At 32.5% G+C, this 23,564-nt stretch overlaps 2 protein-coding genes across 5 annotated transcripts; both read right to left on the bottom strand.

The window, feature by feature from the left end:
- Window positions 1-25: 25 nt before the first annotated feature.
- LOC103832862 (transcription factor bHLH36-like) lies at window positions 26-15,728 on the bottom strand. The gene is made up of 3 exons (XM_033282385.1): window positions 14,343-15,728; window positions 9,099-9,434; window positions 26-6,646 (listed from the first exon to the last, which is right to left on the bottom strand). Exons 1-3 carry the CDS (start codon window positions 14,508-14,510, stop codon window positions 6,584-6,586), a joined length of 567 nt encoding a protein of 188 aa, XP_033138276.1. The 5' UTR covers window positions 14,511-15,728; the 3' UTR covers window positions 26-6,583.
- LOC103832843 lies at window positions 6,902-9,067 on the bottom strand. 4 transcript variants are annotated; one of them, XM_033282384.1, is made up of 3 exons: window positions 7,841-9,067; window positions 7,287-7,560; window positions 6,902-7,208 (listed from the first exon to the last, which is right to left on the bottom strand). In XM_033282384.1, exons 1-3 carry the CDS (start codon window positions 8,488-8,490, stop codon window positions 6,948-6,950), a joined length of 1,185 nt encoding a protein of 394 aa, XP_033138275.1. In that variant the 5' UTR covers window positions 8,491-9,067; the 3' UTR covers window positions 6,902-6,947. The 4 variants fall into 4 exon arrangements, with proteins under 4 accessions (XP_033138275.1, XP_018512028.1, XP_009107185.1 ...); XM_018656512.2 differs by having other exon boundaries at window positions 6,902-7,141; XM_009108937.3 differs by having other exon boundaries at window positions 6,902-7,556; window positions 7,837-9,067.
- Window positions 15,729-23,564: the final 7,836 nt, after the last annotated feature.

Raw genomic sequence — 23,564 nt, 5'->3', positions numbered from 1 at the left:
TTTTGATGAAATTGTGGTAACCATATATTAATTACTTTTTTTTTTTTTTATTTAAAAATGCAATGTCATATTATTAGTTTAATTTTAAACTTTAGTTTAATTTAAATTATTACAAAATTTATTATGTTTTGTATAAAAGTTTTTTATTCTTGAAATGTTTGTATGTGACCAAAATAAATGTTTTAATATTATAGTTTTAAATAATATTTTATTTAATATATTATATTTCATTTTGGTGTTTTTATTTTTACTACAGAAATAAACCAATAAATATTATTAATTTTTTTTTGTAAAAAATTTAATATGATAATTTCAAAAATAATTGGGATATACTATTAATTTTAAAATTAACTACTGAAATATATATAAAAATTGGTCTAGATTAAATATGATAAACAAGAAAAAATAATAGCACAATGGATATATATTTAGCTTTTCTTAGGAATGTTATTCTTTAGATGTATATTGTTTATTTTTCTTGTTAAGAAAATATCATATATGAGGAAATTTAAGAGATTTAGTTAAATTTCTAATTAATTGTCTAGCATAAACTTTTGTATGCTAGATATAAAGTAGGACCCTAAATTAATAGATTAGATTTATAAAATTAAGAAAAATATTTCGATGGAGAATAAATTGAGACCATGTAAATATAAGTATTCTAAATCATATAAATTTAAATTTAACAAAATTAATTTTTTTCCCACATAGATGAGTGAATATATATTGTATGTAACGATTGTACATTAGTAAGAGTTTGATAGCATATGTTCAAGCAATGTCTGTATTCTTAGGATTAAATTTTAGAATCCTAAATATTTTTTTTGAACTGAATCTTAAACTAAAATTTGACATATAAGTGTTTAGTATTGTATATATTAAAAAATTTATAAGTAGATTTTGTGTTTAAGAAGTGTGTATTGTTATGTGTTAAAAAAAAAGTGTGTATTGTTATCTACTTAAAATATCTGATTTAGAGTTTATGGGTAGAAGACTTCTTACCAAGAAGTTATGTACTAGCAAACTTCTTTAGAAAACCTTTAGAACGTTACATAAATTTATGGTTAGGAGACTTCTGAAAGTCTATAAACTGTAATGCAATAGCAAACTTCTTGAGAAGCCTAATAAATTGTAATACACTAGTAGACTTCGTGAGAAGTTTTCTACTTCGGACTTTTTAACTTAATTGAAATTTTGTTTTTTATATAAATAAAATTTATACATTCTCTCTCTTTCCCACTCTAAAATTGTCTAACCCCTCTCTAATTTATTTGAATTTGAAGACACCAAACTTAGATCAGTTTCTAATCTTTATCTCATGTTTTTCTCACCACTTTATCTTGTTTTTACAGGTTTTTCATTACATGATTTCATTTTCCACTCTTAAAAAGGTAAATATATAAACTTTGGGTATACATTTTGTGTGTGTTTTTGTGTTAGATTCGAAAAAACCTTAGATTCAACCTCATGTGATTGTTTTGTTTATTATTCAAACATATAAAAAGGTTCTATTTTGATTTTTTTTTCTGTTTTGAACCAATTTTAATGTTTTGGATATTTAATTTTTTAGATATGAGGACATATTTTGAAGTTTTTCTATTTTTTGAATAAAACTATAGATTCAACTTAATGTAATTGTCTTCTTATTATTTAGCTTAAAATTGTATTTTTTTTCATCGTTTATTTGTCTCTCTAAAGAGTAAGATATCATTAAATTTTTGATATATTTTTTTGTTGTGTGTGTCAAAACCAAATAAAATATAAATTCAAAATCATTATGATCATGATTATATAATTTTGTTATATTTTAGTTGTATAAGTTTTAATTCCAAACAATATAAAGTATATTTTTGTTTTTGTGTAAATTTAAAATTGTAAAATAACCTAAACGACTTCTCAAGAAGTCTTCTATGATAAGACTTCTCAAGAACCTTTGTTCGTTTAATTTCAATAAAATTGCATTTCTCCAAGTTTAAAAGGAATTTTTACAATTTTCTTGTTAATTCACATGTATTTGTCAATATTGTGGATATTGGATAAAATTTATAATTTAATTGTTTATGATTGTGAGGTTAGTAATATTCATGTTTAATTTATGATTCAGCTACATTAAAGATTTATTCACCTTTCTAATCCTAAAATTTTTGAGGCTTGCTTACATGAAATACTATCAACTAAATCGATCAAATGAATTGTCAACTTACAGCGGCAGTGAAACATGAAGAAATTCAAAGGACATTATTCATGATGCACACAGAAAAAGCATTGGGATGACAGCTTTATTTTTCAACATTTTTGGCACATAAAGGCATACTCTATTGAATTGTAAATACATTCATGCAGATATAAAAGATAGAAGCTAGCTAGGTTGAACACAAAAAATATATTTGATTGATCCCTAAAACGAAGTGACCAACTAAGATGACAAAATTAAGACCGATTAGTCTTTTTAATGTGTGATACAAGAATATTTGAAATGTTATGTGCCGAATACTTAAGCACTGTCTACTGATGTTAATATCGGGAACCCAATCATCATTTTTGGCAGGACGGTTGATTTCAGATAGTATATTGATAGCACATTAAATGTGCTAGGGCTAAAGAAAAATAATTCATCTCAGAATTAATATATGACAGTAAAAACAGACATGGGTAATGCTTATGATATGATTGAAAGAGCGTTCATTCAGATATTGTTTGAGACGATGGAGTTTGCACTGCAATAGATTTTGTGGATGATAGAACGAACACGTTGGCAAATTTAAGGAAACACCAACCCACATAGCGGAATAAGACAAGCATATCCCTCATCTTTCTAAAATTTTATTATGTATATAAATAATGATCTCAAATATATGGAAAGCAGAAAGAGCAAAAAATATTAACAAGTTTTAAGGTGGCAAGAGTGTGCCCCACGATATGTCATCTACTATTTGCATAGGACATCCTTTTTCTGCAAAGCAAATAAATAGGAATGTGAGACTATTCTAAGAAAAAATAAAGAAGTATGAATCGGTGTCTGATCAATAAACTAATTTTACCAAATCTGCTCTACCATTCTGGCACATGATTCATGGGTCTACTCATAAAGAAATGCATGACATAGTAGAGAGTCGAACAGTAGGAGAAATTGGTAGATAACTAGGGATCCCAAAAAAAATTGGGGGTTCAAGAACGCAATTTTTTGGTTTTTTAAAGGATAGACTTCTTGGTCAAGTAAATGGATGAATGGTTAATTTCCTAACAAAAGGAGGTAAATAGGTATTTATCAAATCAGTTGCAATGGCGTTACCGAATCATATGTCTTGTTTTTGGCTTTCGAAGTGATGACAAAATTAACAAACATAGTATCTCAATTCTGGTGGAGCTCAAAGAGAAATGGAAAAGGTATGCATTTTGTTCTTTGGATAAGCTATGTAAAACTAAAGAAGAGTGAAGACTAGGTTTCATAGCTTTGACGGATTTTAGTACACTTATACTAGGAAAATAGTTTTGGAGATTATTTGAGAAATCAATCCATTATTTGCTCGAGTTTTCAAAGAAATGTATAGAACCAATAAGATTATACTCGTCATCATACAATTGCGTAATATTATATCAGCTAGTTTCTGGTTAACAAATGACTAATCAAAGGGTGAAAAGAAGATCACCTATTTCAGTATGGAATAACTCTGGATCCCATCCAATCGTCGGAGACCAGTAAAAAAAACAATCAAACATCTTTTATTCTACTCTTACGTAATCAGCTCATTGACCCAGCAAGAATGTAAGGCAAAACTCTAGTGATCCAAGCTTTGGTTGAGCCTTCGGATGTGAAAATCATCAAGAATATATCACTATACAAATTCCTTACATCATATGAAGATGGATAGTATTTCATAAAATCAAGAAAGTATACGGTCAAGTCTTATTATCACATTGAGCATATGTACCAGATCAGTTTAAAAATGATATGTTTTATCGTCCAGTTGTCAAATCTTTACATACCTTCTTTTGTAATATTAGATGTATACTAAAATTCAAATATTTCTTATGGCAAATCACCTCAGATTTTTAGCAATGAATAAAAACCTTAAAGTCGAGAAGATAAGTGGCAACACACAGTGTGCACGATGTGGAGTAGATGAGGAAAAAACTAATCATGTCCTTTTCAGATGTCCATCAGCGACAAGTATGGGCTTTGTCAAAAATTCCAACAAATTCGGACAGATTTCATTCACTTTCGTTCTTTCACTAATATGACTATTTTGGAGAATTTCATCACACTTGGATGATCAACATTTTGCATGAATTTATGATATATTTGGGAGGGTATAAATTTAAACTAGATAACAACGTCGACATAAATCCCTGAGACACAATGTAATTAGTACAGACAAAATCAACATTATGGAATAAAGAACATATAGGGGCATTCCACAGAAAAATACAATCATATGACATGTGGAGGAGGAAACACGAGTACAAAAATCTAGAATAAAAAAATGGTGTACGGATGGGTCATGGAAAGAAAATGGACAGTTTTCATGACAAGGATGGTACATCATGCTCGAAGGTTTTGAGGTTTTGAAGGGGGCAAGGAATACATGATCTACCCTCACACATTTGCATTCAGAATTTGAAGCTCACATTTGGGAAATAGAATGGATGATAACTTTCCAACAACTACACATAATTTTTTTGGCAAATTGTTTGAATTGGTGAAGATGATTTCAAATAATGGTATGTGCATATATATGAAGGAATTTTAAAGATGCAATGATCGTTTCAGCACATTCGGCATCACACATGTGCCCCAGACTCAAAATATAAGGACATACAATCTTGCACGAAGTGATCAAAAGTCCACATAGACACATAATTATGTACTGCAATTGTCCAATGTCTTCTTCATTGTTATGAAATTAATGGGTTATGATGTGGCATATGCCAATCGGTGATATGTGAGCTATGGAAAACAAAGAACAAAAGGAATCACAACCGCTTCAAGCTCTGAAACTCATTAGTACACTTACAGCCATGTATAAGATCAACTAGTCCGTCTGCTACCCTTAGAGCGTTGCATATGAGAAAGTGAATCTATCACGTTATTTAAATTTGAACATATCAAATAATTTCTAGTGATAGAATTGAAATAGATCAGATAAAATACTAGCCTCGTTTATTGAAAAAAAGATTTGCCAATCCAAAAAACAACTAAACTAGCTAATCAGATCCGACCTATGTGGAATAATAATACATACAGATAAATGTGAAGTAAACACAATCCAGTAATACAATTACACATAAATTACGTACATATTTAAGTCTTCCTTGAAAATTTAAGAGAGGGTTGTTCGTTTGTCCATCCAGATGGATAAAGATGAGAATTGATGTTCGTTTAGTGTTAAAATGAGCATCATCCAAATGATCCATCCAGATGAGTTTTAAAATTGTAGCCTAAAATGAAACTCATCCAAATGGTTTATCCATATGAGTTTAATTGGTGAATATAATAAGAGATGAACCTTTCCAAAATAACAAATGACAAATTTAGCCTTATTCTAATAAATATTTATATTCAAGTTTAGCCAAACAAATGATTATGATATAGATTCTCAAGAAACTTTAAAAATTGAAGCCAGTTTCAAAAAAAAAAAGAAACTTTAAAAATTATATGTTTTCCCAAAATTGCAAAAACACATTTTCGCCAAAACAAAAAAAAATACATTTTTAGGTCAAAACCACAAATACATATTTTCCACCAAAACGTAAAAATACATTTCTCCACCAAAACCACAAAAATGCATTTTTCACTAAAACCGCAAAAACGCATTTTTTCGCAAAATCCCAAAAGCGAACTTCCCGCACGAAAATGCACATTCCCGTCAAAATCGCAAAATAAAGTTTCCCGCCAAAACCCAAAAAATGTATTTTTTGTCGCCAAGAAAGCAAAAACGTGTTTTCTCGCTAAAACAAAAAAAAAAAAAATTTCTCTTCAAAATCGCAAAAATGTATTTTGCACCAAAACCGCAAAAACGCATTTCTCGCCAAAACCACATAAACATTTTCCCGTCAAAACCACGAAAAAGCACTTCCCGCCAAAACCAAAGAACCCATTTTCCCCCATAACCGCAGAAATGTATTTTCCCGCTATAACAACGCAAAAAAAATTTCTCACTGAAAAAACAAAAATCCTTTATCTGCAAAAACTGGAAAAACACACTTTCTCGCCAAAGCGCAAAAAGTACATTTTCCACCAAAACCACAAAATAGTTTCTCATTAAAATTACAAAAAATAATTTTCCGTTAGAAAAAAAAATTATATCTCCTGCCAAAACCATTTTTAAAATAATTATATTTTAGATAATTAATAAAATTAATATAGGTAAACAATGCTAAAATATGATTAAATAAAAAAAAGATATATAAGTCATTTGTTTACCAAATTCATCTAGATAAAAATATAAATAAACAAACGAAAAGTGCCGAATAACATTTAGATGGAATCATTTGGACAGATCTTATAAATGACATCTCAATGAAGATGACACATGGACAAACAAACATCACCAAATTAAAAACATACTCAACAACCATTTTATTACTTCATTCTGATTAAGCTCTCTTCAAGTTTTCTGAAGTCTATCAAAGTCATATCGTTGACCTGCAAAGAAAACAAGCCATATGCACTCTCAAACATATTATTAATTTTATGCAGTATACAACAGTAATACATACAAAGATATGAGAATTATATTCCATTTAAAAACATGGCATGAAGACATTTCCTTTGAGGATGGCCCAAATACAAAATAAAACAAAATTGAAGTTTGATTTGTCATTTATAACTGGGTATTTTAATATACACACACGAAACAAATATGAACATATTTTTTTTTTTATCAAACCATACTTGCACTGATATTAAAAATGTTTACGCTCCAATAAAGAAGGATACAAGGAGGCTATTGACATCCAAACAAACAACAACAACAATAACATAAAAGATAAGAATGACTACACAAATCACAAAAAGAAACCATATGAGATCGTATCACAACAACGTCATAAGCTACTTCAAAGATCGCATCTAGTGTAACCCATAAGACCACACACACTGCACCATATGCAGAGAAGAGCATTCGATGGGAGGAAGATCCTTGCAATACCAACAAAGCTTGTTCATCCAATTCACTCCATATAGGAGGAAGTATTAGGAAAGAAGACTGATTCAAACGAGGGATAAGCGGGAAATTATAACCCGCCACATCCAACTTAAATATGAAGATGAGTTTCTCTTCTACCTGCCACCAAAAAGAGAGATACACGAACATAACACCAACACCCGGAATAGAACCCGTAAGAGAACTGCATACTGCAGACGATCGCACCAAGGGGATAAAAACGCTATTAGAGGTCGCAAGAGTAGGACCAAATAACACTAAACCCATCCGTATATCACCGACTAAAGTCATGAACCTCAATTCCAACGTCACCCACACAAATAGCTGTCTAATCCATTCTACAGTAGCAGAATAACTGGAAAAGAAAGAGCTAAGATGTACATGAGGGACCTTAGAGCATCCCCATCAGTAAACTTAGGAGAGCTCGATTTCCAAAACAATTTTAATGATTTTTTATTTTTTATTTTACTTTTTTTTTGTTTAACTTAAAAAAAAAAATAGGCAGACCAATCGTGGGCCGCCACGTGTCGTTGGACTCGCGAAACAGTAGTGATACCGCCCCTTACGCAAAGAGTTGCAGGATACAGGTTCACAAAAAATAGTATATTATATTATTTTGTTTTCTTGGAATTTGTGTGAACTTCAGGTTAAAACCTTCAATGGGCATGCTCTTACAAGGAGGAGTGATAGGAAGGTCGAAACAAGAACTGAATAAAGAACAGTCAACACATCCAAATATAGACCTGTATAACACAGGAGAGAGAAGCCCGTAGGCCAATAAAGTGTCACTTGCAGACACATGAGCACCAGCACCACCTCCACTCTTTGTCGCTATCCTACATGGAAGCTTTACAGTTGAAATCTGAAATAAAGCTTGAAGAGATGGTCCGGAGGAGGTGTCGCAGAAACGCAGAGGAGCGTTGAGAAATAAAACGTCCGGAGGATCTACAGGTTCCAGAGGGCACATAGGAGAAGGAGCTTTAAGAGGAGGGTCTGGTGTTTCTGGCGGAGAGGGAGTTTTAAACGGCGGATCTGGTGGAGGCGGATCTGGCGGAGGGAAGGTTTCAAGCAGCGGTTTTATCTTTTCCACCGGAAACAGATATGGAGGTTCTGGCTTCGAGGGTAGTACATGAGGGCTCTTTGTCACTGAAACGCAAGCAGACTCTGAGACATTGGAACGACGAGTTCTCACCGGAGGCAACGACCTAGGCGTGGGAGAGGCAGAGGCAAGTGAAAGGCTCGACCTTTGAGCTTTCAATAGTTCTTCACCTCTCCGAGAAACGCTTCGGGTCATCCTAGGTAGAATCCCAACGAGGAGAAGCATAGCTTCTTAATGGGAGTTTCGGACGGAGGCGACGGCGGAGAGACCTTGCAGTGTGAATCCATGGAGATCGGACGGAGACGACGGCGTCTTGGGTGGTGTGCCAGAGAGAAAAGTCTCTAGGGCGAACTCAGTTACTATCAAATATGATCATATATAGTAGTTATCATTTCTTCTTTTCATATATTTGATGCTCAAGAAGAAGGCGAGATATATATATATATATATATTTTTTCTTATAACGTTTACAGTCTTGATTGATGGCTTCCAATCTGGATACATACGTACTAGGGCCTAGCTCGTGTTTTCGCATGTTAGTAATTACTATGATGAACTCAACATTATTTGTATATCTATGTTTCAACTTGTTATAAAATTGAGCTAAAATGTTTAAATAAATCACAAAATTTAGTGTTTAATTTGATCACTTTTTTTTATAAACTGTAACAAGAAAACCAAACATGACCGGAATGGATACAATTCACTTTGTATAGTAAAAATATTCGGTATAACCTAAAAATGTTCACTAAATGTTTTTCTATCGTAACATACAAATGCAAACACAAATGAACGTAGCTAAATTAAGTAAGACTAAAGTAAGATAAGTTTACCTCAGCTTGTATGGTGTAAATAACCCTGTCATCAACAATAGAGTAGATGGCGTTAAGAAGGCAGAGACCATTTTCACTAAGTACTTGAAGAACACTAGAAAGCCGTGGTTGGCCACCATAGCAGCGGCTGCTAAACACTATTTCCAGACCCGCCAAACAGTGACGAACCACCACATGATTCATCATCTTCATCTCATCCTTAGAATCATCAGAGAAGCTTCCTCTAGAGAGTAACATGAGCTCATCTCTCTTTGAACTCAGTTCCTTGATCTTCTTATGCAGATACGTTATGTAGTTCGCAGCCTCATTCACTTGATCAGATGTGGAACGCTTACCCTAAGCAAAAAATCCCGTCAAGAAACAAAGAATAAAGTAGCTCGAACACACACACGATTATAAAGAACTTGCTCTCTTTATTGAATGCTTTAGAAAATATGCTCAAAACTAAAACACTCCTCTATCGTTATATCTATACCACAACTCGGTATGTATATATATATTAGAGTAGATTTCCTTTTCCTAATAGTTATAGATAACTCCTATTGTTACTAGGTATATCTTAAAGCTTGTCTTATCCTTATCCAACTTGATAAAGGATATCTTGAGCTTCAAGCTATCAAAGCTTACCCAACATTCTCCTTCTTGAGCTTTGAATCCTTCTTAGACAAGTCTTGAACTCCTATCAAGTCTCTCATCTCAACGAACATGATTCTTGCCAAAGCCTTTGTGAGGATGTCGGCCTTTTGTAAAGTTCCTGGTACATGCTCGACGTCGACGAGCTCTCTCTCAATGCATTCTCGAATGAAATGGTACCGTTTATGTATGTGCTTGCTCTTGCCGTGAAAAACAGGGTTCTTAGTAAGCTCTATAGCCGACTTGTTATCAATCTTGATGAGGACTCTATCTACCTTCCAACCCGTGATCTCGCTTAGAAGGTCTTGGAGCCATATGGCCTGGCGTGCTGCTTCAGTTGCGGCCATAAACTCTGCCTCGCACGATGAGAGTGCAACTGTGTTCTGTTTTTGTGAACACCAAGTGATCGGTGAGGTTCCAAAGTAAAACATGTGACCCGTGGTGCTTCTTCCATCGTCTTGGTCAATGTTGTGACTGCTATCACTATAGCCAGTCAGCTTCTTCGTTCCTTCTCGTTTGTACTTTAACCCATATGCAGAAGTTCCTTGTAGATATCTCATAATTTGCTTCATGATATCGCCATGTGACTTTCGAGGCCTTTGCATGTAACGACTAGCCACACTGACTGAGAACGCAAGGTCCGGTCGTGTGTGAAGTAAATATCGTAAACATCCCACGTTTCTTCTGTATTTCGTTGCGTCTATCTCTTCTTCTTCTTCAGCTTTTGAAACCTTTAGACCAAACTCCATTGGTATCTTGGTCGCATTACATGTTTCTAAGCCGACTTCTTGTAGAACTTTTCTTGCGTATGCTTCTTGCTTAAGTTCTATACCATCATTACCTTGATGAACTTCTATCCCAAGATAATAGGTGAGCTTCCCTAGGTCAGACATCTCAAACTTTGATGACATCCCTTTCTTGAACTCATTTATAGTATTGATGCTGTTGCCGGTTATGAAAAGATCGTCTACGTATATCGCAACGATAAGGATCGCATCCTTTTCTTCTTTGCGGTACACGGCATTCTCCTTTGAGCATCGACTGAACTTCATTCCTTTTAGCACTTGATCTAGCTTAGTATTCCAAGCTCGTGGAGCTTGTTTTAACCCATATAAGGCTTTTGATAACTTGTAGACCTTCTTCTCTTTGCCTTTAGTTTCAAAACCCTCGGGCTGTTCGACGTACACGTCTTCCTTTAGTTCACCGTATAAGAAAGCCGTCTTGACGTCTAAGTGATGAATTTGCCACCCGTGTGACGCTGCTAGAGCACTTAGAAATCTTATGGTTTCAAGTCTTGCAACCGGTGCGAAAACTTCATCGTAGTCGAGGCCTGATTCTTGTACGTACCCTTTAGCTACAAGCCTAGCTTTAAACTTCTTGATAGTACCATCAGCATTCCTTTTGATTTTGAAAATCCACTTGAGACCAATTACCTTAGCTCCCATTGGTCTATCAACAAGATACCATGTCTTGTTCTTGTTGATTGAGTCTATCTCTTCTCCACAAGCATCAGTCCACTTTGACCACCCTTTTGCTTCTTGGTAGTTCCTTGGTTCGTCATTTATGGATAAAAGTAGTCTCTCGATGTCTAGTTCTGCTTGTAGAACATAATCATCTAGGTACCGAGGTTTGTTGCTCTGTCGTGTTGATTGCCGTGTTGGTTGTTGTATTGGTTGTTGAGGTTGAGGTTGAACGTCTTGATCAATATCGTTCTCTTGATCTTCGTTTTGTTCATTGTGCTGATCGTTGTTCTCTTGTTGTTGATCTTCACCATCGTTGATCACAACCGGTCCTTGTCCTGCATCAATGACTTCTCCCCACTTCATCTGGAACATGCCTGGATCTCGCGTTGCCCCAGTGTTTTTATTCCAATTCCAGCCTTTCTTTTCATCAAACACAACATCACGGTTTACTACAATTCTTCGTGTTTCCGGATTGTAGAGCCTATAAGCCTTGGATCCTGGCTCTGTTCCAAGATGAACCAAAACCAAAGATCTGTCGTCTAGCTTCTTGAGCATCGCACTGTCTATCTTTGCATATGCTAAGCAACCGAAAACCCTTATATGGTTTAGGTTTGGTTTCTTTATCCGCAAGCTTTCGTATGGCGTCATGTTCTTAAGGGCTCTCGTTGGTACTCTGTTGATAATATAGGTTGAATGTCGAACTGCTTCGCCCCATAGGTAGTTTGGTACCTTCATTGCCTTAAGGATGCTCCGTGTCATCTCCATCAACGTCCTGTTCCTCCTTTCCACCACACCGTTTTGCTGTGGTGTGTATGGTGCCGTCAGGTGTCTTTTGATGCCGTTGTTGTCGCAGAAATCTTTGAACTCTAATGACGTGAACTCACCCCCTCGATCAGTTCTTAGAGTCGTGATTTTTGTGTTTAGATCTTTCTCCACTAGCTCTTTAAACGCCTTGAATCTACTGAATGCATCGCTCTTTTCTTTCATCAAGATAGACCACATGTATCTCGAGAAGTCGTCTATTATCACAAATATGTATTTGTTATTTGCGATGGTTGATGGCGCAATAGGGCCACACAGATCAGCATGTAGTAGTTCCAATGGTTTTGAAGCTCGGAATGTAGCTGATTTTGGGAAGGTTTGTCGGGTTTGCTTACCCACCAAGCAAGACTCGCAAAGTCTTTTCTCGTCTTCTATCTTAGGTAAACCTTGCACCATCTCTTGTTGGGACATCAACTTCATTGTCTTAAAACTTACATGTCCTAACCTTGCATGCCACTTCCACGTTTCATCTTCTAGCTTTAGATTTAGACACATAGGCTTGCCGATCTTGAGTTTTATCTTGTACAATCTGTTTAGTGATCTGGTTACTTTAACCAGTAATCTCCCGTTTGGATCGTGTACCGTTAGGTAGTCTAGTCTCATCCTTACGTCGCATCCCACTTCCGTAGCTTGTCCTAAACTTAGGATGTTGCTCTTGAGATCAGGAATGTAGTATATGTTTGTAACTAGCTTTTGTTCTCCGGTTTTGCCTTGAAATATGATTGATCCTTTGCCTTCTATGTTGACATATGAATCATCTCCAAATTTCACTTTGCCTTTGATATTGCGATTGAGTTCTGAAAAATATGACACATTCCCTGTCATATGATTGCTGGCTCCGTTGTCTAAGTACCAAATATCTTCTTCTCCTTCCTTGGTTTCATATTTCTTTGGTACCAAGTTTTCTTCGTTTAAGAATACAATCTCGTGCATATAAAGGGATGGATCAGCTTCTTCTGTCTCCACTTTGTTTGCTTCTTGTATCTTTTGGAGTCTCTCAGGACATACGGATGCAAAGTGGCCATTCTTATCACAACGGAAACAAACAATCTTCGATCTGTCCTTCTTCTCCTTTTCTTGATTTTGAGTTTGATTGTTTGTTGTGTCTTGTGAATTTCCTCTGCCCCTTCCTCGTCCTCTGTATCCTCTTCCTCCACGACCACGGCCTCTTCCTCGAGCTCCATTGTTTTGATATGAATCTGAATATAAGAGCTTTCCTTGTGTATCTTGATCGTCATCAAGAATTCTTTCTTCGTAAGCTTTCAATCTCCCGATTATATCTTCAAACGGAGTAGTATTTAAATCCAAAACTTGTTCGAGAGATGCTGTGATCTGTATGTACTTGCTCCTTGGTAGACTATTTAAGAATTTCTTCACTAGAATATTTTCTTCAATGATCTTTCCAAGTGCCGCTGATTTAGACGCCATCTCTGATAACTTCCCCGAGAAGCTATCTATAGTGTCTGAGTCTTTCATCTTGATCCTGTCGAACTCAGTCATGAGGGTTTGTAGACGTGCTTCTTTGACACGATCAGCTCCTACGTTGCGTGCTTTGACCGCGTCCCATATCCCTTTGGAAGTCTCTTGCTCGCCAACTTGCAGTATCATAGACTCTGGGATTGCTTGGAACAATAAGCCAATTGCGATATTGTTCTTGTCTATATCCTCCATACCAGGTTCGATGGTTTCCCAAACCTTATAGATCTTCAATAAGACTTTCATCCTCATGCTCCATACCGTATAGTTTGTAGCGTTCAGTATGGGGCATTGGATTGTTGGTGGTGTGAATTCCTTAGTGCGTATAATGGTGTTGTCGTCTCCCATGATTGTAACCTAACGCTCTGATACCAAATAAAGTAGCTCGAACACACACACGATTATAAAGAACTTGCTCTCTTTATTGAATGCTTTAGAAAATATGCTCAAAACTAAAACACTCCTCTATCGTTATATCTATACCACAACTCGGTATGTATATATATTAGAGTAGATTTCCTTTTCCTAATAGTTATAGATAACTCCTATTGTTACTAGGTATATCTTAAAGCTTGTCTTATCCTTATCCAACTTGATAAAGGATATCTTGAGCTTCAAGCTATCAAAGCTTACCCAACAAAGAAACCAAGATATTAATAGATCTAGTATTAGGAATCTCTTAAGAAAACCACTATAGTGAAGTCAAAAGCACAAAGTCAAAACACTTGCGATGATCTCTTTTCATTTTCTTACATGGAAGACCAAGTCAAATGACAAAGACTACGTACAGATCTAAGGTAATAATAAAGCATCAAAATCTGGATTAGGGTTATAAGAACTGGGTAGTGACCTGAATGAAGTGAAGAGGGAGAAGGGAACGAAGAGAAGCATAAAGAGAAGCCATTTCTTGTCTTCTTTGTCTCTCGATTTCTCTATGCATCATCTTCTCCATGTCGTTATTATCAGTACTTACTCTCAGTTTCGTACACCGTCTTCTCTTCTCCCGACAATCGTCCATCTAATAGCTTTGGTGGTCCTAATTGATAGAATATTGCTTTAAGAGATTGTCTTTTGATGATTCTGAAACAGCAAGATCTGATCTCCTGGGATTTTGTGATATGGCATTCGATTACACTTTGGAAGAACAAGGTCAGAGCTTTGTTGTAAAGTTGAAAATTATTGTGGTCTTGAGGATTGAGCAAAATAATTAAAGAAAATGTTGTTTGATAATACTATTTAATTGGAGAAGAAGATACGTTAGTTAGACGTATCAGGAAAAAGAAGGGAAATAAATTTAAAATATGTTTGTTAGGGTACGATACGGTATGAATCTGTATTAATAATTTATTTTAGTTTTTATTATACTTTTTAAACTAAAATATAATTGACTTATATAAAAAGTATTTATAATATTTTTTTAAATATTTATGTTAAAATTGTAGACTTTAAAATAATTATTTCTTAGCAATTTATTTGTGTATATTTTTTTTTTTACAACAAACGGCTATTCTATTACTCAAACTTGAAGTGATTTAGGTAATCAGACCAGAATAAAACAATCAATAAAGCAAAGCTTTCTATACAAAGACCTCGTAATTCTAGATAAAGAGTCACAAATTTGATTTTGCACTCATGTAATATGAGTGATCTTAGACAACCAATAAATTTGTGTATATTTATATATCTATAAATATTGTTTAATATATATATATATATATATATTTATGTACTTTATAAAACATAATTTTTAATTTTAAGACATTATATATATATATTTTGATGCATGTAAACTATTAATAAACTATTGTAAATATGCATAATGTTTAACTTTGATTTGTACTCATAAATGTTTTACAATGACGTGCGATAGTTATACATATATATAGGGGTGTCAAAATGGGTCAAATGGGTCAACCCAACCCAAAATCCAAATGGGTTTACTGTTAATGAGTCATGGGTCAACCCAACCCATTTATTAAATAGGTTGGGTTGACCCATGACCCATTAAATTAAAAAGGTTAGATGGGTTAATGGTTGACCCATGAACCCAATATCTTTATAATAAATTATTTTTAAGTTATGACCAAGTTGATCAAAATGATAAAATGTTTTTTGTGGTTTAGGCGGAAAATAACATTTTTGCGGGAAAGTGAATTTTCCCAGTTTTGGCGGGAAAATGCGTTTTTGCGGTTTTGGCGGGAAAACATGTTTTTACGATTTTGGCGGGAAAATGCGTTTTTGCGGTTTTGGCGGAAAAATGCATTTTTGCAGTTTTGGCGGGAAAATGCGTTTTTGCGGTTTTGGCGGGAAAATGCGTTTTTGCGGTTTTGGCGGGAAAATGCGTTTTTGCAGTTTTGGCGGGAAAATGGATTTTTGCGGTTTTGGCGGGAAAATGCGGTTTTGGCGGGAAAATGCGTTTTTGCGGTTTTGGCTGGAAAATGGGGTTTTGAGGTTTTGGCGGAAAAATGCGTTTTTGCAGTTTTGGCGGGAAAATGGGGTTTTGAGGTTTTGGCGGGAAAATACGTTTTTGCGGTTTTGGCGGGAAAATGCGTTTTTTGCGGTTTTAGCGGGAAAATGCGTTTTTGCGGGAAAATGGATTTTTGCGATTTTGGCGGGAAAATGCATTTTTGGAGGGAAATTGCGTTTTTTGCGGTTTTGGCTGGAAAATGGGGTTTTGAAGTTTTGGCGAAAAATGCGTTTTTGCGGTTTTGGCGGGAAAATACGTTTTGGCGGGAAAATTGGTTTTTGCGGGAATAAATGATTGGACTTTAGAGAAATTCATGATTTTCCAATTTTATCAAACCTTAGAATTGAGTTTACTTATGGTTTTTTTTAATTGAAAACAAAATGGGTTAGAGTTGACCCAACCCAATAAACCCATTAACTTGTTAACCCATTAACTTGTTAACCCATTAACCTGTTAATCCATTAACCTGTTAATCCATTAATCTTTTAACCCATTAACCCATTGGATCAAAAATAAACAGTTCATTTGGGTTAATGGGTCAAATTGGGTTGGGTCAACCCATGGGTCATGACCCATTTTGACACCCCTACATATATACATATATATATATATATATATATATATATATGTGATAGTATAATATTTAAATTTCAAATTTAAGCACAATAAGTATTTTAATGAAGTTTAATTAGTATTACATAATTTTCTTAGATAATAGAAAAGTTAAAATGAATAAAATGAAATTAAACTATATTAAGTAACATTTTTCACACCATGATAATATAGAATCTAGAGTATGTTATGAACTATTATGTGGATGTCCATATAGGCCATAAGTCCATGTTCTAAAGGTTCTAAACTCTAATATTGTATTCCTATATATATGTATTGTTGTCTATGGAATAAGAATAAGAATAATCGATTCTCTCTTTCACAACACGTTATCAGCACGTTCTAACCCTAGCTATCTAATAAAAAAAAAACTTAGCCGCCGACTAATATCTAAAATCCCTAAGGGAAATTGGACCGTATAGCATAAAAAAAAACTTAATTCGCAAAGTAACTAATTTCCCTAATATTCCTATATACACTATTACATTTCTATAATAATACTATATTAGCCGTCCTTTTCACCGGCTCAATCTTCAATTTTTTTTAATTAATGATTATTGATTGTGAAAGATAAAATGTGGCTCTTTGTTGTTCACACACACTCGCAAAATAAGTTTTTCATTGCTGATATTTGAAAAAGTTTTTCCAAAACAGATTTGAGCGACGAAGACATTACGGACTACGTTCCCGAAAAGTTTTGAGGACGAAGAAACCGGAGGCTTTGTCGGTGACGAAAAGAAGATGCTTCTCAGATTCCAAAAGCGACAGTAACAAAGACACCAGAACATGTACATAACTGAATTTACAGGAAATCTCTGTTGTATGTGGGAGAAGATGAACAATTTTTATTATTGTATTCTATTCTATGCATATAAAATAGAAATGTATATTTTGTTATGCGTTCTATTTTGTTACTATACTATTTATCATGTTTCCTTCCATTTGTTGGTTAATAAAAAATGTTCTATTTTGTTTAGAAATATAGTTTGTAATTTTCTTAAATTATACTCTTTCTGTTTTATAATACTTAATGTTTTGTAGTAGTGCACAAAGATTAAGAAAATTACTTTTCTCCAAAAAAGTATTTTAAAGATATAATTTTAAAATCAGTTAACCAATTATAAAAGAGACAGTAAAATCTAATTGGTTGAACAGTTTCCAATAAAGTTAAAGTTAACCTTAAAATCTCAAAACTTCATGTAAATTGAAACAAAATAGTCATTCTAAAACATCATCTATATTGAAACGGAGGGAGTAATTATCTTTACATGTATCTGTAAAAATTGTATTGTGATATATATCGTATAGTTTAATATTACATAATATAATTTTATATTATATAATACTATGTACATTTTAGATTTTGATATTTGGGTTATGGTTTAGTGATTAGAGATTAGGATTTAGTATTTAGAAGATGAAAAAGTATGATTGGGATTATCATTAACTTCTTACATGCAATCACGAACATTTCATAATTTCTCCAATATGTACTATGTTATTTATTTTGTTCTATTTTATTTGGGTTTAGAGTTCATATTTGGGTTTAGGGTTTAGACTTGGGTTTAGGGTTTACTGATTAAAGTTTAGGGTGTAATATTACGGGTTGTGGTGGGATTAGGGATAACTAGAGTTGGAATATGTTTAATATTTAAAGGTTGTTGGTAGGGTTATATTCTTATACTATTCCGGTGATATTTTTATTTTTTTTTGGTCGAACCTTTCATTACTTGCATTAAAAGAAAAGAGTTTACAACATAACTGAGATAGGAGAAACAACAACAAGGGCTGCTTTAGCTAATCTATCAGCAACTTCGTTCTTAATACGAGGGATAAAAGAAAAAGAGATAGAATTCAAGGATCGACTCATCTCGCCAATGTCGTGGAGGATGCCTTGAATAGCAGTCACAGAAGAGTTTCCTGTGATGAGATCCGTGAGACTTTTACAATCTGAAAAACAGAGTAAGTATGTGAAACCTGCATTAGTAGCAGAGGAGATAGCTTCTTTCAAGGCCAGTGCTTCGGCTACCATACTGAGGCGACATAGCGTCGTTGAGAAGAGCCTTGGAGCAGTGTAGCCCCATCTTGCTTCTTAATGATCCATCCCATTCCTCCCCTACCAGTCACATTATCCCAAGCGCCGTCAGAGAAACATTGTACCGTTGTAGATAGGTTGGGCATTACACGACATTTCTGAGCTGGGGGGGGGGTTGGAGAAGTTGTCGGGGGCTTGAGAGGCTGAGCCACTTGCCATTCACGACCATCCTTGATTGCCTTTAGGATAACCTCCCTTTCATTGAAGATCTTTTCCTCAAATACCATACGGTTCCTACTAGTCCATAAGGTCAATAGTATCCAAGGAAACAGAGGTTGGGAGATTCCAGACAGAGGGAGATTTACCATTCTTTGGCTTTGCTTGAAGAGCTCTGTTACAGAAGCCACCACGTAGGGGTTTGGCTTGAAATAGGATATAAAATAGGATACTCGGTGCATATGTATGTGGTTAATAAATGTATAGTTGGACGACTCCACCAAAAGAAAGACGTCACCTACTTTCTCTTGCAACCGGAAACCTTTTAATCAACGGGGTAGAACCGGATAAAATAGGATACAAATGTGTGACATTGAATTATATCAAAATCAATGTTACTCACCTAATTTATCTCTAAAACTAGGTGTTTTCCTGCACCATGTGCAGTGATAATTTTTTTAAAAGTTAAATTATATTTAAAATGAAATTTATTAATATTATATAATTTATTATTTTTGACTAATATTTAATATAAAGTTGATTATTTAAGCATAAAATTAAAAAACAAAATTTGTTTATTTTAAATTACATTTACATTTAATAATATATATGTAATATATTTAAAATTCGAATCTTAGATAATTTGTTTATCTATTTATTTTGGTTAAATGTTGTAAATCAACTTGTATAAAATTACTTAAAATCATATAAAAATTGTATAGTTATTAAAAATTATAACTAAATAATATTTATAAAATTTGTAGATATCTAAAAGAAACTAATGAAATTACAATTAACAATTTATTAATATTTTTAAAAAGATTTAGAAAATTTTGAAAATATTAGTAATAAAAATTGTATAATTATAAAAATACAATTAAATAATGGATTTCGAAATTTATAATGCATATTTCAATATATTTATTTTAGTAATGATTTATGAATTAATACCATATTTTAAGAAGTTTACCAAAAATATAAATCAACCTTAAATGTAATGTATTAGTTATTGTCATATTTTATAAAGTTTACCAAAAATATATATCAGTAATAAATGTGATTGTTCATGTCATATTAACTATAAGCCATGTCATCAATCTTATTAGTCATGTCATCGTTGTTTTTGTAAAAATTATTGTAGAGAAATATGGCTACTACATAAATAAGCCCAATCCCTAATCATGTCGATGAAAAAAAAAAAAAAAAAAAAAAAAAGAAGCCGAGAGTCGTACGTTGATCTCCGTCGAACCGATGACTTTCCTTCGTAACATATTCTCATTCACCAAACCATCTGGAGAGATAAGTAACTTTATGCTTAATGCTTCATAATTGAATGACTGATGATATATTAGTTTATAAATCGTTTGTTATGCAATCAATTACTTGTCTTCCGAACGGTAGATGGAATAGACATCTCTGACATGACTTTGATGTGTATTACTAGGATTTTATCATAATTACTAGATTTTGATCCGCCCTTAAAAAGGGCGGGTATATATTTTTTTAGAAATTTAATTTTCATATTTTTGTTTTTCTTTGTAATCATATTTTGTGTGTGTTTAGATCATATTTATGTATAAATCTTAATCAAAATCTATTTTATAAAATAATTGCAATTTAAAAGTTGATCCAACATACGTTCGGATCTTTGTAATCATATATGCTCGTATGCCCGTTTCTTTGTAATCATATTTATGTATTCTAGATTTTGATATGCACTTTTAAAGTGTAGATCTATTTCCTAAACAAATCAAATTTATTTGATATACATTTGTATTTTTGATTATTATTTACATTTAAATGTTACAAAGAATGCATTATAATTGTGCCGATTATAATATGTTTAACATTTTAATAGAAATAATTTTGATGATGAAATATTTAATTAAGTTTTAATAAAATCAGGATATTTTTGTATTTTTAGCATTTTGAATTATTAACGTAATTAATAATATCCGTACTCGAAAACCTATGTGGCATCTACCCGTAAGTTTAGGTCCCGGATCCAATTAAATACGATCTATATACTCAAAAATATTTATTTATTGTACTGATATAAATTTTTCTAAATTTAATTTTTAATATAATTTTAATATCTTTTTGTGATATTTTCATATTTGATCATAATCTAGGATAAAAATGGTAAATTGAATGATTTGCATATAATTTAGTTCAGATTTTGAATTAAATTATAAAATTTATTTTAAAAAACTCCATAAAATCCGGTTTAAACCAAAAAAATTCATTGACCCGTTATCCAATAATGGTTGACCCGAAAAACGCTAGATAAATTTAGTGGTTAGTGGTCACCTATATGACAATATTATAAAGTTGGTAATTTAAATAGTGTAGTGTGCTTTAGGCGGATTTGAAGCTACCAGCAAATTTATAGATTTGAAATATTGTTATACATACGTAGACATGTTTTCTATTTTAAATAAATAGTAACAATGTCAATTAGGTATGGACCATGACCCGTATTCTAGGTAAAAGATAAAAAAAACATTTGAAAAAATTAATATATTTGTATTTCTGGTCATGAGAAAATAATTTGTGGGTTAAATAATTTAGTTACATCAATAAAGGAAAAGTAGTAGAAGGTAGTGGGTCCCGCCGGTTACAGGGAAATTGATAACCTTGTCTGTTTCCTGTAAAAAAGTTACGTAACTGTCATGTTTTTTATACATGGTGTGTATATATGATGGTTACATTCAGATTGAAATAATAGTTAGATTCTACTTTTATCAATTGGTCACACTGCTGTTTTAATAGTATTGATGCAAACAAAGCATCGTCATGAATCTCGTAATCAAAATATATTTTGTGATCTGTAGTTTTTTTGATGTGTTGTCATGATGTCAAATATTCTAGTGTTTATTATATATTGATTCGATCCTTTTTTCAGTTTATTTATCTATTACTGTTTTATAGCTTTAATATTGGTTAATGGAGAGTCGTTGGTTTGTTTGGTTCACCATTGATAGCAAAGTGTCATCGTCATGTTTTGCTACTTAGATCAGTTTACACCGTATGCTAGTCTCAATATTTGGCAAATTAAAATTTGATTACTAGAATGATAGGTGATAACAGATGAAGCTTTTATGATTTTCTTATTGATTCGTTACTCTGAACAGCATAATAAAGAGATTCATAATGCTCTAGTTATTAGCTACTCTTACTCGTTATTGTGTAGACTCCATAAACAGCGTTGAGGAAATAAAAATAAAAACCAAAAACATCAGTACTCTTTTCGACGTCATATCGGCCGGCTTCAGCTTCTCGTTTTTCCTATCTATCGGTGGTCAATATGATCAAGATAAGTACTCTTATTATAATTATCTTCTCATGTTTATGTTTACGTGAGATTGATAATTCACACATGGGTTAGAATCGTTAGTTAAAATTAATAATGGAGATTTTGGTTTAGTTCAATTTGTTACATCAACTGGTTTGGTGCTCATTTGATAATATAAATAGACTGTAGCTAAGATTCACATGTTTGTTTTACTGTGAAGAATTTATCAGTAGATCTTTAGTCACCTCATGTTAAACACTAGTTATTATTATTTTTTATTATTTTGCCCAGAACAATGAGATCGTTAGATGTTAATCATCCGATCAATAATATTAAAAGGGAAGGAGTCTAAAAAAATCTACTTATAAAAGTTGTTTGTACCCTTTCATTTAACTCATTATTTTTTTGTCTTACCTTAAATTTATACTAGCAATATGTTACCATATATTTCTCTAACAATAATTTAGTCAATTCTTTTATTTATTTAAATCTCACTCTTAAATCCTAATCATTACTATATTTATCATTTTGATTTTTAATCGTAAAAGCATTGAAACTAATGTTTTATATTATCATTTTATTATATAATATATGATTTAAAGCAAGATAAATTACAAGACATATATGTGTACATTCTAACTTCCTCTTTCGTTTATAATAAAGTAATCATATCATATATAAACTTTCCTACTAAAATCTCATATCATATACTAAATTTTCAACCGTCTATAGTTTGATAATATTTTCATATTTAAAAATGTTTTTTCTGAATATTCATGTTACCTTCAAAAAATGAAAAAATTCATTAGTTCTATTAAAGCTAACCCAACTTCACGATATCAGTATTGATTATTTAAGATTTTGAAAATTATTTGTTTAGATATTATACTTTTATATACTTTTCACTTAAAACGAATCAATACTATTAAAAAGAAAAGAGTTTTAAAAAATCTAATATAAAAAAGTTGTTGGAGTTATGTATAACTATTTATTATTTTTCTGATAATACATTAATCATTGTAAACATACAATATTTTAAATATTTTTAACATATCTTAATATTATTTCTTATGATACCTTTATTCAGAAAAATATTTCATCAACCATGTTTTTGTACAATAACTTTAAAAATCTATATCAAAAAGTTGTTGGATCTGATATGGACGTAATGGGTCCACATCTGTTCGGGTATTTAAGATCCTAAAAGAATTCGAAATATATAAAAAATCTGAAAAATATGCGAAACACGAAAAGTATTTGAAACTCCAAACAAATACCAAAAAATTTTAAATACCTAAAAATTTAAAATCTTATTCAAAATCTGACACGATGAACTGAAAAATATCCAAAATTTTATCCAAATACCCAATTTTTTTTTTAATTTGAAAAATCTACCTGAAATCAAAACTATAATCGTAAAGCAAAAACTTAAAAACAATATCTATAA

Source organism: Brassica rapa, chromosome A10, assembly GCF_000309985.2.
Source record: "Brassica rapa cultivar Chiifu-401-42 chromosome A10, CAAS_Brap_v3.01, whole genome shotgun sequence".
NCBI lineage: Eukaryota > Viridiplantae > Streptophyta > Magnoliopsida > Brassicales > Brassicaceae > Brassica > Brassica rapa.
This window is presented reverse-complemented; position numbering and strand designations above follow the sequence as displayed.

Excerpts from the sequence above, each read along its gene's own strand:
- LOC103832843 (XM_009108937.3), bottom strand. The coding sequence starts at position 8,490 with ATGCTTCTCCTCGTTGGGATTCTACCTAGGATGACCCGAAGCGTTTCT. Across the intron at positions 7,557-7,836 it reads CTATCACTCCTCCTTGTAAG|GTCCCTCATGTACATCTTAG; the intron begins AGCATGCCCATT and ends GGATGCTCTAAG.
- LOC103832862 (XM_033282385.1), bottom strand. The coding sequence starts at position 14,510 with ATGGACGATTGTCGGGAGAAGAGAAGACGGTGTACGAAACTGAGAGTA. Across the intron at positions 9,435-14,342 it reads TCCCTCTTCACTTCATTCAG|GGTAAGCGTTCCACATCTGA; the intron begins GTCACTACCCAG and ends TTTTTTGCTTAG. Across the intron at positions 6,647-9,098 it reads TTTACACCATACAAGCTGAG|GTCAACGATATGACTTTGAT; the intron begins GTAAACTTATCT and ends TTTTCTTTGCAG.